The sequence below is a fragment of the Hipposideros armiger genome, unplaced genomic scaffold (genome assembly GCF_001890085.2).
Source record: "Hipposideros armiger isolate ML-2016 unplaced genomic scaffold, ASM189008v1 scaffold_31, whole genome shotgun sequence".
NCBI lineage: Eukaryota > Metazoa > Chordata > Mammalia > Chiroptera > Hipposideridae > Hipposideros > Hipposideros armiger.
Window position 1 is genome coordinate 5,556,712 of NW_017731381.1, and position 12,361 is coordinate 5,569,072.

Genomic DNA, 12,361 nt, shown 5'->3' on the forward strand with positions numbered 1-12,361 from the left:
ATCATAAAATAGCTTCACTATTTTTCTTGTTACCCATACATACAAAATATACGGTAAAAGAAACCTATGTTAAATAGTAAGTGAACTATTTTACATACATACAATTGATGTTCTAAATGATAAGAAGGCATTGTATCATGGTTTCATTGGCAGCATTTTCTTTCCTGATGATATGTGAAATGATGGCGTGACTTACACTCAGTTGCCTCTTAGGTTTGTTGAAATACAGTAAATCAGGTAACACAGTGGGGACACTGCCTGACACATTTCCTTACTGTGACCTACAGTAAGAAATGCATTCTATAGCACCTTCCAAGCATAGATTGTATTGCAATTGAAGAAAAATTTCATAAAACAATACGTACCCTGATCACTCTAATATATTTCTAGTCTATTCTAGTTCATTAAAAAAGGAGATGACCATGACCCCCTAAATTGATTTCATGCAATTTGAAAAACACCTTCCTAGGATTAAATTAGTTCTCAACAAATGTTCGCTATTAATAGTTTTAGCTCAGGGTATGACACTTGGGTATGTTTCATGCAATGGACTTTTGTGTGAGATCTCACCACTAAACGGAAAAAGATCTGTGGCCAAAGAAGATAGAAAACCACAAATCCTGATGAGCTAGTAAATACATCCAAGAGTAAGTAGATAGTGAATATTTCATATATAACAATTACAATAGTAAATATGTTAGGCTTTGCCAGCATTACAGTCTCGGTTGCCATTACTCACCTGTGCCTTTGGAGAGCAGCCACAGGCAATATACAAACACATGGCATGTGAAACTTAATTTACAAAACCAGGAAGCTGGCAGGACTTGACCTGTGGGCCGGAGTTGCTGAACTCCTGATCTTGACCATTGTTGAGCCCGCCTCCAGTCTGATATACCCAGATGGGAGCTATTCATAATAGCCAGTATTTACTAAACATCTGCTGTGTGGCATGGGCTTACTAGGTACTTCTAGAGACGATCACATTTTAAGATTCACAGTAACCGTGCAGGGGAAGGAAGATGGATCTGATTTGTACAAGTGAGGAAAAGGTAGCCCAGACATGCTGCCATGTGTGAAAAGAGTGACCTTGGTGGGGGAATTATTTTAAGGTCTCTGGGTATCAGTATTTTCACCTGAAATAGGGGGTGAACACAGACGCCACTGCGTTGGGCTGTGATGGGAATTCAGTGAGTTCCCCTGTGGATGCCTATCCCAGGGCTAGGACTTAAAGGGAAGTAAGATTCAAGTGAGACAAGTGCAAGCCGAGGGTTTAACATACCTTACCCCTTCCCTCCAGGAAATGACTCTATGGCCGTCTTCCCATCACCGCACTTACATCATATTTGACCGTGAGCGTGATGGGCACAACAGGCAGCTTCTGAGCCCAGTCCACGGTTGCCTGTGCCAGGAGGAAGGCCACGTGGTCTGTGGCCACCATCACCGCTGTGGCCATCAGGAGCAGGGTGAGCAGCCCCAGCCTCAGGAGACAGCTCAGCAGCTCCCCCTGAGAAAGCCTGGGCCAAGTGGCCCTGAGCAGCCAGGGTGGTGGGGAGGCCAGCAGGTGTGTGGCCCGGGCCTCTTCCAGCTGATGAGCCAGCTGCCGTGTAGCATAGATGTTATCAAACCTCAGGTCAGTCAGGTAGCAGTGGAGGTACCAGGCCGAGTCCACCAGGAGGCCCAGCATAAAGAGCCCTGTGACCACCCGCTGGGTCCCCAGTGCTGCTGACTGGGCCAAGGACTCTAGGCCTGAGAAGTCCTCCAGGACCTGCTGAGTGACCCCGAGCATGTGAAGTCGGAAGGCAGAGCCATTGCCCTGGACCTGGAGTGTCAGGCCTTGGCTGCCCGCTTGGCTGGTGGGACTCAGAGCCCTGGATGCTGCGTGCAGCTGGCGAGTGGTGTTGAGCAGGCTCTCCAGGGAGCCCTCAGTGACACACCTCAGCACCTGCCCAGCCGCGCCCATGTTGGCCAAGACGTTGGGCACCACAGTCGCAGCCAGGGTGGCGGTACTCCAGGAGAGGAGCAGGCGGCGGCCCTGCTCCGTGCCCAGGGTGGGCACACTGAGTGCAAACAGGCAGCGAGCAGGAGGCACCAGGCCCAGGCCCAGGAAGACCAGGAGGCCACAGACAGTGGCTACCATGGCTGAGGGCCCCAGAGGATAAAGCAGTGAGGACACCAGCCAATGGTGGGCCAGGCATGCCACAGCAACAGCCAGGAAACCGCACAGGAGGAGCTGGGTGAGCAGCTGGCCACAGCTGGCTGGGACAGGCTGAGAAAAGGCAGCCCAGGCAGCCTGCAGTGGGGCAAGGGCCTTGCAGAGCCCCAACTGCCAGAATCTCCACCTGCACACAAGGAAATTGGGGAAACCTCTATCAGGAGGGTGAGGGGTTGGGTCTGCCCAATGGCCCTGTCCCACGGACCCTTCAGCGGCTAACAGTCTCCACCCCTTTAGCCACAGGGGGTGGACAATTTTCCCAGGTGGGCCAATCAGAGTAACCCGCCCCCAAACCCACATGACCTAAGCTGAACCAATCAGAGCCTCCCCCAGAATTATTCTCACTGGAGTTGTCAGGGAAGAGCCCAGTCCATGCAGTTTCTGAGGATGTGAGGGTGAATATTTAGGATGCTTGAGTTCATAATTCCAGTTTTGTGAGTGAGAGCAACTGGGCCAAGGAAATGAAAGAGTTACGGAGAAAAGCACAGATGAAAGAGAGAGAGAGAGAGAGAGAGAGAGAGAGAGAGAGAGAGAGAGAGAGACTATTCACTTGAATTCATAGACTTGGTTGGCTCACTGTGTGACATTCCTTCTTTAGGGACCTCAGTGTCTCCTCTATAATTTGCGGGGAGGAGAGGAGAGGAAAGTGGATCAGTTGACCTCTGATGAACTTTTCTCCTCCATTTTCCTTATATTTATTCATCCAACAAATATTTAGTAAGCCGCTACTCTGTGCTAGCCACTGGAGAAACAGGAATGCATAGAGCAGATGAGAATCCCTGCCCTCCTAGAGCTGACACTAGTGAAAGCCGGGGAAGAGTAAGTAGAGGTTGGTTGCTAGGTGCGTGTTGTTGGAAGAAACAAGATTGACAGGCTGATTGGCTACGGGTGTGAGAGAAAGAGGGGCGTCAAAGGTGACCATGGCGTTTGGTGCCTGAGCAACTGAAAGCACTGAGGTGTTGTAGCTCAGGTGGAAGATCTGTGGTTGAAGCAGGTTTGCGTGGAGGGGCAGGGCAGGAATTCAGTTAAGACTCAAAGTCTTAAATCTGAGGCGCCAATTTCGCCATTCAGTGGAGCTGTTGAGTATGTGGTTGGAAACACGAATCTGGAATTCAGAAGGGAGATCAGGCCGGAGATAAAGAGTTGGGTGTTGTTGGTTTATAGGCGGCGTTTAAAGTCATGGAGCAGAACAAGGCAGCGTGTTGACTGGGAGGAAAGCGATCCACTCCAGGGCTAACAGGTTGGGAGACCACGAGGAACCAGCAAAGGAGACAGAGAAGTCAGGCAATGTGGTGCTTGGGAAGCCAAGCAAATAAAATGGGTCAAAAAGAAGGGAGCGATCAGATATGTCCAATGCTGCTGATGGGTCAAGAAAGATGAGGACTGAGCAATGACCATTGGATTTAGTCACATGGAGGTCACTGGCGACTTGACAAGGGCAGCTTGGTGGCACATTGGGCCAAAATCTAACTAGAATGGGCCCAGGAAAGACCAAAGGAGAAGAATGTGAGACACAGGTGCTGACGACACTTTCAAGTCACGTTTTGCAGTAAAGGTGCAGAGACATGGAGCAGTAGCTGACGGGGAAAATGGGACAAAGAGAGTTCATTTAAGATGGAAGAAACACCAGTAGATCTGCAGGTGGGAGATCCAATCAAGAGGGGGGACACTGATGAAGGGGAGGCTCACTGGACTGATCTCCAGTGGGTGGCAGGGGGTGACACTGAAAGCATGAAAAGTGGGGCTGCTCTTAGAAACACACAGAGGCCGCTCATGCTTAATAGCAGGTGGGAAGGCAGAGGAAATGGGTACAGATGACGGCGAATGGACAGGCCAAGTGTGGGCACTTATAGATCAGCATCATCTGATATACACAGAACACGGCAATGGTTAAGGGCGTGACTCCAGACTGCCTGGCTTCAAACCCCCACTTCACCACTCACCACCTGTGTGATCTTGGTCAGGTTTCTTAACCTCTCTGTGCCTCAGTTCTCTCATCTGTCAAATGGTGCAATAAAAGTCGTACCTCATAGGGTCTTGTTGTGTCTGGTACGTAGTAAGTACCACGTCAGCTATTATCTGTCATTAGAGCATCCGCCAGGCAGGGACTTGGTCTCTTTGGCTCACTGGTAGGTCCCTAGAATTGCACCTGCTAGGTAGTGGGTGTTCCATTAATATGTGTTGACTGTAGCATGTTTGCTTCTGGTTGCTCAGGATAGCAGGAAGCGAGGTCAGCACTCATGGGGAGGATGCTGGAGGAGGCGATGGAAGCTTGACGATGAAAGAGAAGGTATAAAATAGCTGCCTGGGAAAGCAAATGAATTAGGGACATGGCATGCATGGTGGGCAGTATGGAGTGCCAAGGTGAGGTTAGCGATCATGAAATATGGCCTTCCTAGGCCCCTGAAGGCCTTTTAATCTGGGACTAAACCCCCTCCTACTGTATAATTAGTATTCAGAACATGGTAGCTATTAAAATAATAGTTAATATGAACAATATTGGAATGGAAAGCCAGTTCTAGGTCATACTGGGTACCCAGGCTTGTGCTAAGCGTTGTCGATAATAAGGATTTTAGCTGCCATGTATTGAGTGCTTACCCTGAGCCAAGCACAATAGCAAGCCCTATGCGTGCATGTTCTCATTCAAGTCTCACAACAGTCTTGTAGACATTATTATTACTGTCATTTTACAGATGGGGAAACTGAGGCTTGAAGAGGTGAGTATTAACCCAAAGTCAGGGGAATCCTCTGCAGCCAGGGAATGGCAGAGCTGGAGACCTATGCTCACCCGCATGATGCCTGGATGTTTTCTTGCCTGTGGCCCCCAAATGTCCAAGGTCCCCAGACCTACCCAGTCCTGATGAGGTGCTCAGCTGTCCCCCGGAGGGCCCTCATGCTTCCTGAATAGAAGCAGATCCAGGCAGGCAGCCTCAGGCAGCGGTGGCAGGTGGAAAGGAATTGTGTCCTCTAGGACTTGGAAAACCCTGTCACTTCTGCTTTTCTGCCCTTAATTAAGCCCTCCTGATCGCCTTGTCCCGCCCTGCCTGGGCCCACCTCCCAAGGGGTTGGGCAAGCTGCCTCCTCCTCTTCAGGCAGGCAGGAGTGGGTGGGAGGGGTGGGAGGAGAGAGAGCAAGAGCCTCTTTTTCCAAGTAATGTCTCTAAGCCAGATAGTAGGGGTAGAATTAGTCCCATTTCACGGAGGAGGAAACTGAGGCTCAGGGAAACCACGTGGCTCGTTAGTGGTAGTGCTGGCATAGAACTCCACTGGATTTCGCTTTTCCTTCCCCCTCCACAATTACGTGCCCCAGGGGCAGCCCGATCCCAGCTCTTAGGGGTTGGGGACCCACAGCAGACACCTGGGCCTCTGCTGAAGCTCTCCAGCATCAGTGACTCAGGTCTTTCCCTCCAGCTCCCTTCCTGTCTTTAGTCCAAAGTGGGCCTGGCTCCAAAGCACCGTTCTGTCCCTCCCTAGCTGTGTGACCTTGGGCAGGTGACCTCATCTCCCTCTCAAAGTCCTCTTAAAAGAGAGTAATCATGATAACAGATAACAGCTATGTATTCTAAGACATGCTTCTAAACAGCTTCTATTCCAATTCACTGAATCCTTACATTCAATAACCCTTTGTGGTAGAGACTATTATTATCTCTATTCTTCAGTTCAGAAAACTGAGACCCAGAGAGTTAATTCCCTTAACCAAGCCACTCAGCTCGTAAGAGGCAGAGCCATGATTTATACCCAACAGCCCTGCTCGAGGTAACTGGTCATCCCCTGTGCTCTACTGGTGTGGAGGGAAAGATTCACAAGATTCGTGCTTCTGGCACTGCACATAGTAGGCACTCAATAAACGTGCATCACCTGTATGTGCTTGGCTGCAGTCATTGCCCCGCACGTACGCTTCCAGGCTGTTCTGAATACCAGGCCCCTACCTGGAAAGCAGGCACTTTTCCCCTAGCATCTCTGTACCCCATCACTGCCAGTAAGACTGCCTCCTCCAGGAGGCTTCTCCTGAGAACCCAGCCCTCCACCCTGCAGGATGGGCCAGTTAGGGGGGCACACTTAGGTGCTATTCCAGGCTCCATGTCATGTTCCCTTATAGGGACATGTTGCCTCAGTCACTTGCCCAGGCCTGAAAAAGGGTGTCCTGTGGCCCAGAAAGGGGAAGTGTCATTCTCATAGTCACACAATTGAATGAGATGCCTGCGGACCTCAGAGGACCTAACACCATTCCCAGGTCACAAGCCCCCTCCAGGAAGCCAGGCCAGGTGCCGAGTCTGCAAAGAGCTGGACACCCCAAGTAGAGTAGGAGCAGGAAACACGCATACCCGCAGGGCCGGCTAGGAGAACAGCAGTCCGGATGGAAACAGCGGTGCACGGCCATGTGTAGACCCCTTCACCAAAGGCAGTTTCTGCTGTGCTCCAGCTGAGGGCTGAAGCCTCCTGAAAATGAGGCCCAATGTTACCAGATGTTTCCATTTACCGTGTGCGCTGTGTGACCTTGGGCAAGACACTGTCCCTCTCTGAACTTGTGTGGGCTTTGCTGTGATGAGAGTACTAGTACTTCCTAGGGTTGTCTGAGGAGTCAATGAGATGATGTATGTAGGGTGCCCAGTAAACAATAGATACATGCTTCTGCCCTGGGCTGGTGGCCCTCCCTGAGTATCCCCCAGGCTGCTCAGACTTGATTGTACAGGCCTCTGCGATGTCCACTGGGCAAGATCCCTGACCAGGCTCCCATCACATAGGAAATTTCAGGGCGTTGTGTTAGTCAGAGGGGAGCAGTGCTGGAACACACCAGCATTTGCCCAGTTTCTGCACTGGCACTAGACGCTAATCGGTTAAGGCCCATGTTGGGCATTTTCTAAAGGCCTCTGGTGAATGTGTAAGATTTGGGAGGATGCGGGGGCATAGGAAGGCAAGGGGCTGAGGATGTTTTGGCTTTTCTCACTTCTGCCTATATAAGGATGGCCTGACTCCAAGGCCCACAACATCCGGAAGAGCCTTCTGAATCACCAAAATAGAATCAGCTTTGTTGAGGGGGAATTTCTGGGGAGAGGATTCAGAGCCATAAGACAAGAAGAAGAGGAAGTGGCAAACCCTCAGATCTAGAGTCAGAAGCAGAGGTCCATAGACTATGAGGGTCATTGACTTTTACAGCCTGTGGGTGTAGAATGTCACTGCCACCCTGTTGGTTTAAGACTATGGAGAAGTGGCTAAAAGTTGTCCCAAATAGACAGGGATAGCCGGTAGAAACAGGATGGGAACCGTATGTGTAATTTAAAAATGTCTAGTAGCTAGCCAAGAAAGTGAAATTAATTTTAATAAAATATTTTACTCAACTGAATAAACCCAAAATAGTATCCTTAAAACGTGTAATCAACATAAAAAAATTATGAATGAGATATTTTTACATTCACTCTTTTGTACTCAGTTTTTAAAATCCGGTGCCCCTGGACTAAAGGTGCCAGCTCCAGCAAGGCCTTTCTCTTTCTCAGACCTCAGGCTGGGGGTTGCTTCTCCATGACTAGCTCTCCCCCCCGCACCCCGCCTCCCCAGCCCCCCCTCACTGGGCCTGTCCTTTCTCTCATGGTATCCCTACCCTGTGCCCACACCTTGTAACTAGACCTTTCACTAAACTCTCCTCAAATTAGCTAGCTTATGTGCTTACTACCTTCTTTTGAGACACTGACTGCACACGCTCGCCTCTCAGATGAGGAAACCAAAGTCGAAATCAGTAAAGGTTGCACAGGAGTCAACGTGGCTTACTGCCCCCCTCATTCAATCCTCTTATTCATCTTTTCTTTCCATTTACCATCACCGCCTCCACTCCTCTGCTTGCTTGACTCTCTGTAAATGTTTCAGGTATATGCACTGGAATATGTACGTGTCTGTCCTAGCCTATGTACCTGTTGTCTAACGCTTCTACGTGTCGCTGTGTTTCCCAGTGTGTTTCCTCCATATTTTAATTAAATAGTCCCTACCCCCACAGTGATGGTCACCTAGGTGGCCTTCAGCTCCTTGGTCCCTCAAATAACAGTGGTACTAATATCCTTCTACATCATCTCCTTAGGGACCCATGTTGCTAGGATATAACCCAGGAGTAGGTTAATGGGGCATAGAGAATGCAGATAACGAAATGAATTCCCCTAATTATTGCCAAGTTGCTTGCCAGGCAGATGGTGACAGTTTATAGACTCACCAGCAGAACACAAGGGTCTCTGTTTCCCTCCATTTCACCATCACTTATCATTCACTTTCCTACTCTTTGCCAGTCTGATTGGTGTATCAGTGAATCTTGGTTTAACTTGCATTTATCTGATGACCAGTGGGTTTGAGCATCTCTTTATAAATTTGCTGGATGCTTAGGTATCCCTTTTCAGAATGGCATATTCATGGCCTTCACTCAGTTTTCTCTCGGCGTTATGGTAGAAGGCTTCCAAAGATGGTAGCCAACTAGCCTCTGCCCTGTACGTGAATTACGTGGATACCACTGCTCCCGGCAAAGGGTGGAGTCTACGCGTATTTCCTCTCCTTGAACCAGGCTAACCTGTGACCTGCTTTGACCAATAGAATGCGGCAGAATCAATGCTCTTAGAGTCCCAAGCCCAGGCCTTAAGGGACCTTGTAGCTTCTGAGTTTGCCTTCCTAGAAGGCCACTGTCATGTAAAGAGATCCAGGCTAGACCCCTGGAGAAGCCACATGACCCTGGAAGGCCCATGGCCATGGTGGACATTCCAGCTGCAGCTAAATCCCTGGCCGCACCCTGTAGAGCAGAGACAAAAACATCTCTGTAGAATTCTGTCCAAAGACAGAAACGGGAGCCAATAAATCATTGTGTTTTAAGGCCCTGATTTGGGGAGAGATTTGTCATGTAGCCACAGGTAACTAAAACAGGCGTTTAGTTTTGTTTTTGTCTCTTCTGACTCCTGGGTGCTCCTTGCCGACTCCAGACTTGAGTCCCTGGTATATTTCCAATGACTCTGCACTACCCTTGCCATCCCCTCTCCCCCCACGCCACTATGAGTAGTACATGGCTGACTCCTGGTCTCAGTCCAGTGCTGCCTCCTCAGAGAAGTCCTCCCTGACCATCCTGGCTAAAGTAGCCTCTGAGCCAGTTTACCACATCAGCCAGTTCCATTTTCTTCTTAGCTGGCATCGTGGACCCAGAGTAGTTTCATTTATTTGTTTACTTGCCTACTGCCTGTCTCCTCAGTTAGAATGTAAGTTCTGTGTGGATGGGGACAGTGAATGAGCACATAACCAGGTTCTAAATAAATACTGCTGTTAGGGGTGAAAAGGATAACTATTGCATTGTTCTGTACACCTGAAACTAACAATAAAAATAAATAAATAAATAAATACTGTTCAATGAATAAATGGAAGACTGAGTGGGCAAAGAAATGATCCAAACAGACCCCAGATCAGAGGGTGAGATTGCTTTACTCATTAAACTCTGCTACAGATTCGTTTATCAAAGATTTATTGAGCACCTACTATGTGTCAGAAGCTGTTCTAGGTACTGGAGTTATAGCACTGAACAAAATAAAGTTTGAATTCTCACAAGTTTATATTCTAGAGGGAGAGAAATTTAATAAACCAGAAAACAAATAATACAATGGCCTGACTAAATACTAAGGAAAATATAGGAGCATAAGGAGGTGGAAAGTAATGAGAATGATATTTTAGGCCAGATGGTCAGGGAAGCTTCTCTGGGGAGGTGACATTTGAGCAGAGACCTGAATAGAGCGAGGAAACAAGCATATGTTTGGGAGCAAAGTGTTCTAGGCAGAGGGAACAGCATGTGCAAAGGCCCTGAGGCAGGAGCGTTTGAGTGTGCGGCTGGAGTGGAGCAGAAAGGGGGAGAGCGGTAAGACAGTGAGGTCAGGGAGGCAAATTCTGTGGAACCTCCAGCTCAGGAATTTGGGGGTTGGAAGCTCTTTTATGTCCACAAAAGCAAATCATCTCCAGGGCCAGTGTTGATTACCATTCTTTATTGTATAGCATTTTCAATCAGAAGTATGTGAAATCATGATTCATCTGGTGACAAGTCCCATGGATTTCTCTGTGAATGAACTTCTCTCCTCCCCATCCCACAGGAGTGTGCTTCCTGCCACCCCCACGGGCTGTAATCGTGACTAACTGCTGAGGTGCTACTCATGGGAAGGAGGTGGGGCTCATCCTCCAGCTCCTCCCTCCTCCCCCCTGCTTCCAGGGAAACATCCATGACTCATCCGTGCTGTCCTGAGGACGAGTTCAGCCTCTAGGGACCGCCTTCCCAACGCATGCTGCCGGGGAAACACATCCCTCAGAGGCGCAGGACGGGCAGATGCGAGGCTTCCGGGCCCCTCGGGTGACACCTTTTCTGGTGCCATGCTACCACTGTGCCACTCCTTCCACAGACACTTCCTGAGCACCCACTGGGGCCAACACTGTGGGTGCCCAGATGAAACCAGGAGCGATTAACCCCCCCCGGGAGACGCCGCCACCAGCCAGTGGCTCAGGGGAAGCCTCTTCTCCCCATCTGTAGAAAAGGATTAGCACACATTGCCTGCCTGGGACATTTCACTCCAGCCTTTCACAGGTTATCTTTTGATTTTTGTCTCGCCCCTAAAAAAATGGGGACTTTGCTAATCAAACACGCTTACCACTTAGGGTGGAGTTGCAGGGGGATGGGGTGGGTAAAGACCAGCTACTAAAACAAGAAGTAGCTGGCAGCCACAAAGTCCCCTGTGGGCCACATGCGGGAGGGAGGGTCCTGGCTGGAGGGGCCATGGGACACCTGCGAGAGGACAGGGCCCAGGCTGGGCATGACTGCAGAATTATGGCCAAACTGAATCCGATTAAACAGGAAAACCCTAAAAAGCATGGGTAGAGATGTCAGTGGGGGTTTCTAGAACTCCCTTGATGTGCTTGGGAGCCCAGAGAAGCAGCAAGGAAGCTTTGCCCAGTCTCCATGTCCTCAGGGAGTCATCTGTCCCTCCGTGTCTCCAGGGATTGAAAGTAAGTCTGGCTGCTGGGTATCAGTGGGGGTAATCTTCAAACAACTGACGTAGAATGGGCACCAACCAAGCGGAACACGCCCTCGCTGTGAACAGCTGGAAGTAACGGGACTGGAACACTGCAGCCTCTCTCCTAGAGGCAAGATGGTCTCTCCAGAGTGTAACCTAAAGCAGTCAGCGGGGAATGTTAGTTGTGCCCACGGGGATGGATGGCTTCCCATCCCAATGGTTCAAGACAGATGCCGTTCTAGATTTGCTTATTGTTGCTAAAATCAGGCTCTCTCTTGCATCCTAACCATATGCCAGCTCAGAGATAAAAAAGCTGCTTTCTCAGGCAGCAGATCTGGGAAATATCTGGGCCCTGACGGCATGAGAGAGGAGATGTCCTAGATGATGCACCTGTTGACCCCAATGGACCACTAGAGGTCACCCTTGTTTGCTGCACGCTGATTGCAGAGAAGAAGTGCTCGCCCATCCTGTAGGATCCTAGCAGCAGGTGACGGCAAAAGCCTTCAGAGAGAGTCCAGCCCGAAGACAGTCTCCAAAGAGCACTCAGAGGGTCCGAAATGTGTTGTTGGCCAAAGTGGGCGACAGTGTCGTGACGCTGCCTGAGTGGTTGAGGGCCCAGTCTGGGAAAGTGCCCAGCTGGAAGATGGCCTGTGCCCAAGTATTGATGGCCAAGTTGAGCAGAAGGACGCCCATCAGGTTCATCAGGAAGCCCGCCCGCACCTGAAATAGATTGCGGACAGAAGGAGGGGTCAGCTCGTGGCCCGTCTCACAGGTGGGAAAACCCAGGCTCCGAGTCAGGACGCCATTCACCCAAACTCAGGTCCGTCACTGCCCAATCCCCTCCCACCTTTACACTCTTCTAGGCTGTCCGTCAAAGAGCTGCACATGTCCCCACTCATGGAGTGATTCCTAGGTGTCAGGTGCATGCAGTTGTCCTAAGGTCACTTAACCCTGAAAACAATGCTCCGAAGGCTGTCACTATAATTATTTCCATTTTACAGAAGAGACAAATGAGGCTCAGAGAAGTTGGGCTTACCCAAGGCCTCACAACTTGAAAATAATCTGATGTGATCATTAAACAACCCCCTGAGCATACACACACACACACACACACACACACACACACACACACACACACACAC

The 12,361-nt window shown here is 49.8% G+C and overlaps 2 protein-coding genes across 2 annotated transcripts in view; both read right to left on the minus strand.

Moving 5' to 3' along the window:
- Window positions 1-5,107, minus strand: part of OCSTAMP (osteoclast stimulatory transmembrane protein) — a 7,309-nt gene extending 2,202 nt beyond the window's left edge. The window contains 2 exon segments of the mRNA XM_019636915.1: window positions 1,337-2,339; window positions 5,064-5,107. Of these exon segments, the coding sequence (XP_019492460.1) occupies window positions 1,337-2,339; window positions 5,064-5,107 (1,047 nt within the window).
- A 5,075-nt stretch (window positions 5,108-10,182) lies between these two features.
- Window positions 10,183-12,361, minus strand: part of SLC13A3 (solute carrier family 13 member 3) — an 83,362-nt gene continuing 81,183 nt past the window's right edge. Inside the window, exon 10 of the mRNA XM_019636917.1 lies at window positions 10,183-11,939. Within this exon, the coding sequence (XP_019492462.1) occupies window positions 11,763-11,939 (177 nt within the window). The 3' untranslated portion in view covers window positions 10,183-11,762. The remainder of the gene's footprint in view (window positions 11,940-12,361) is intronic.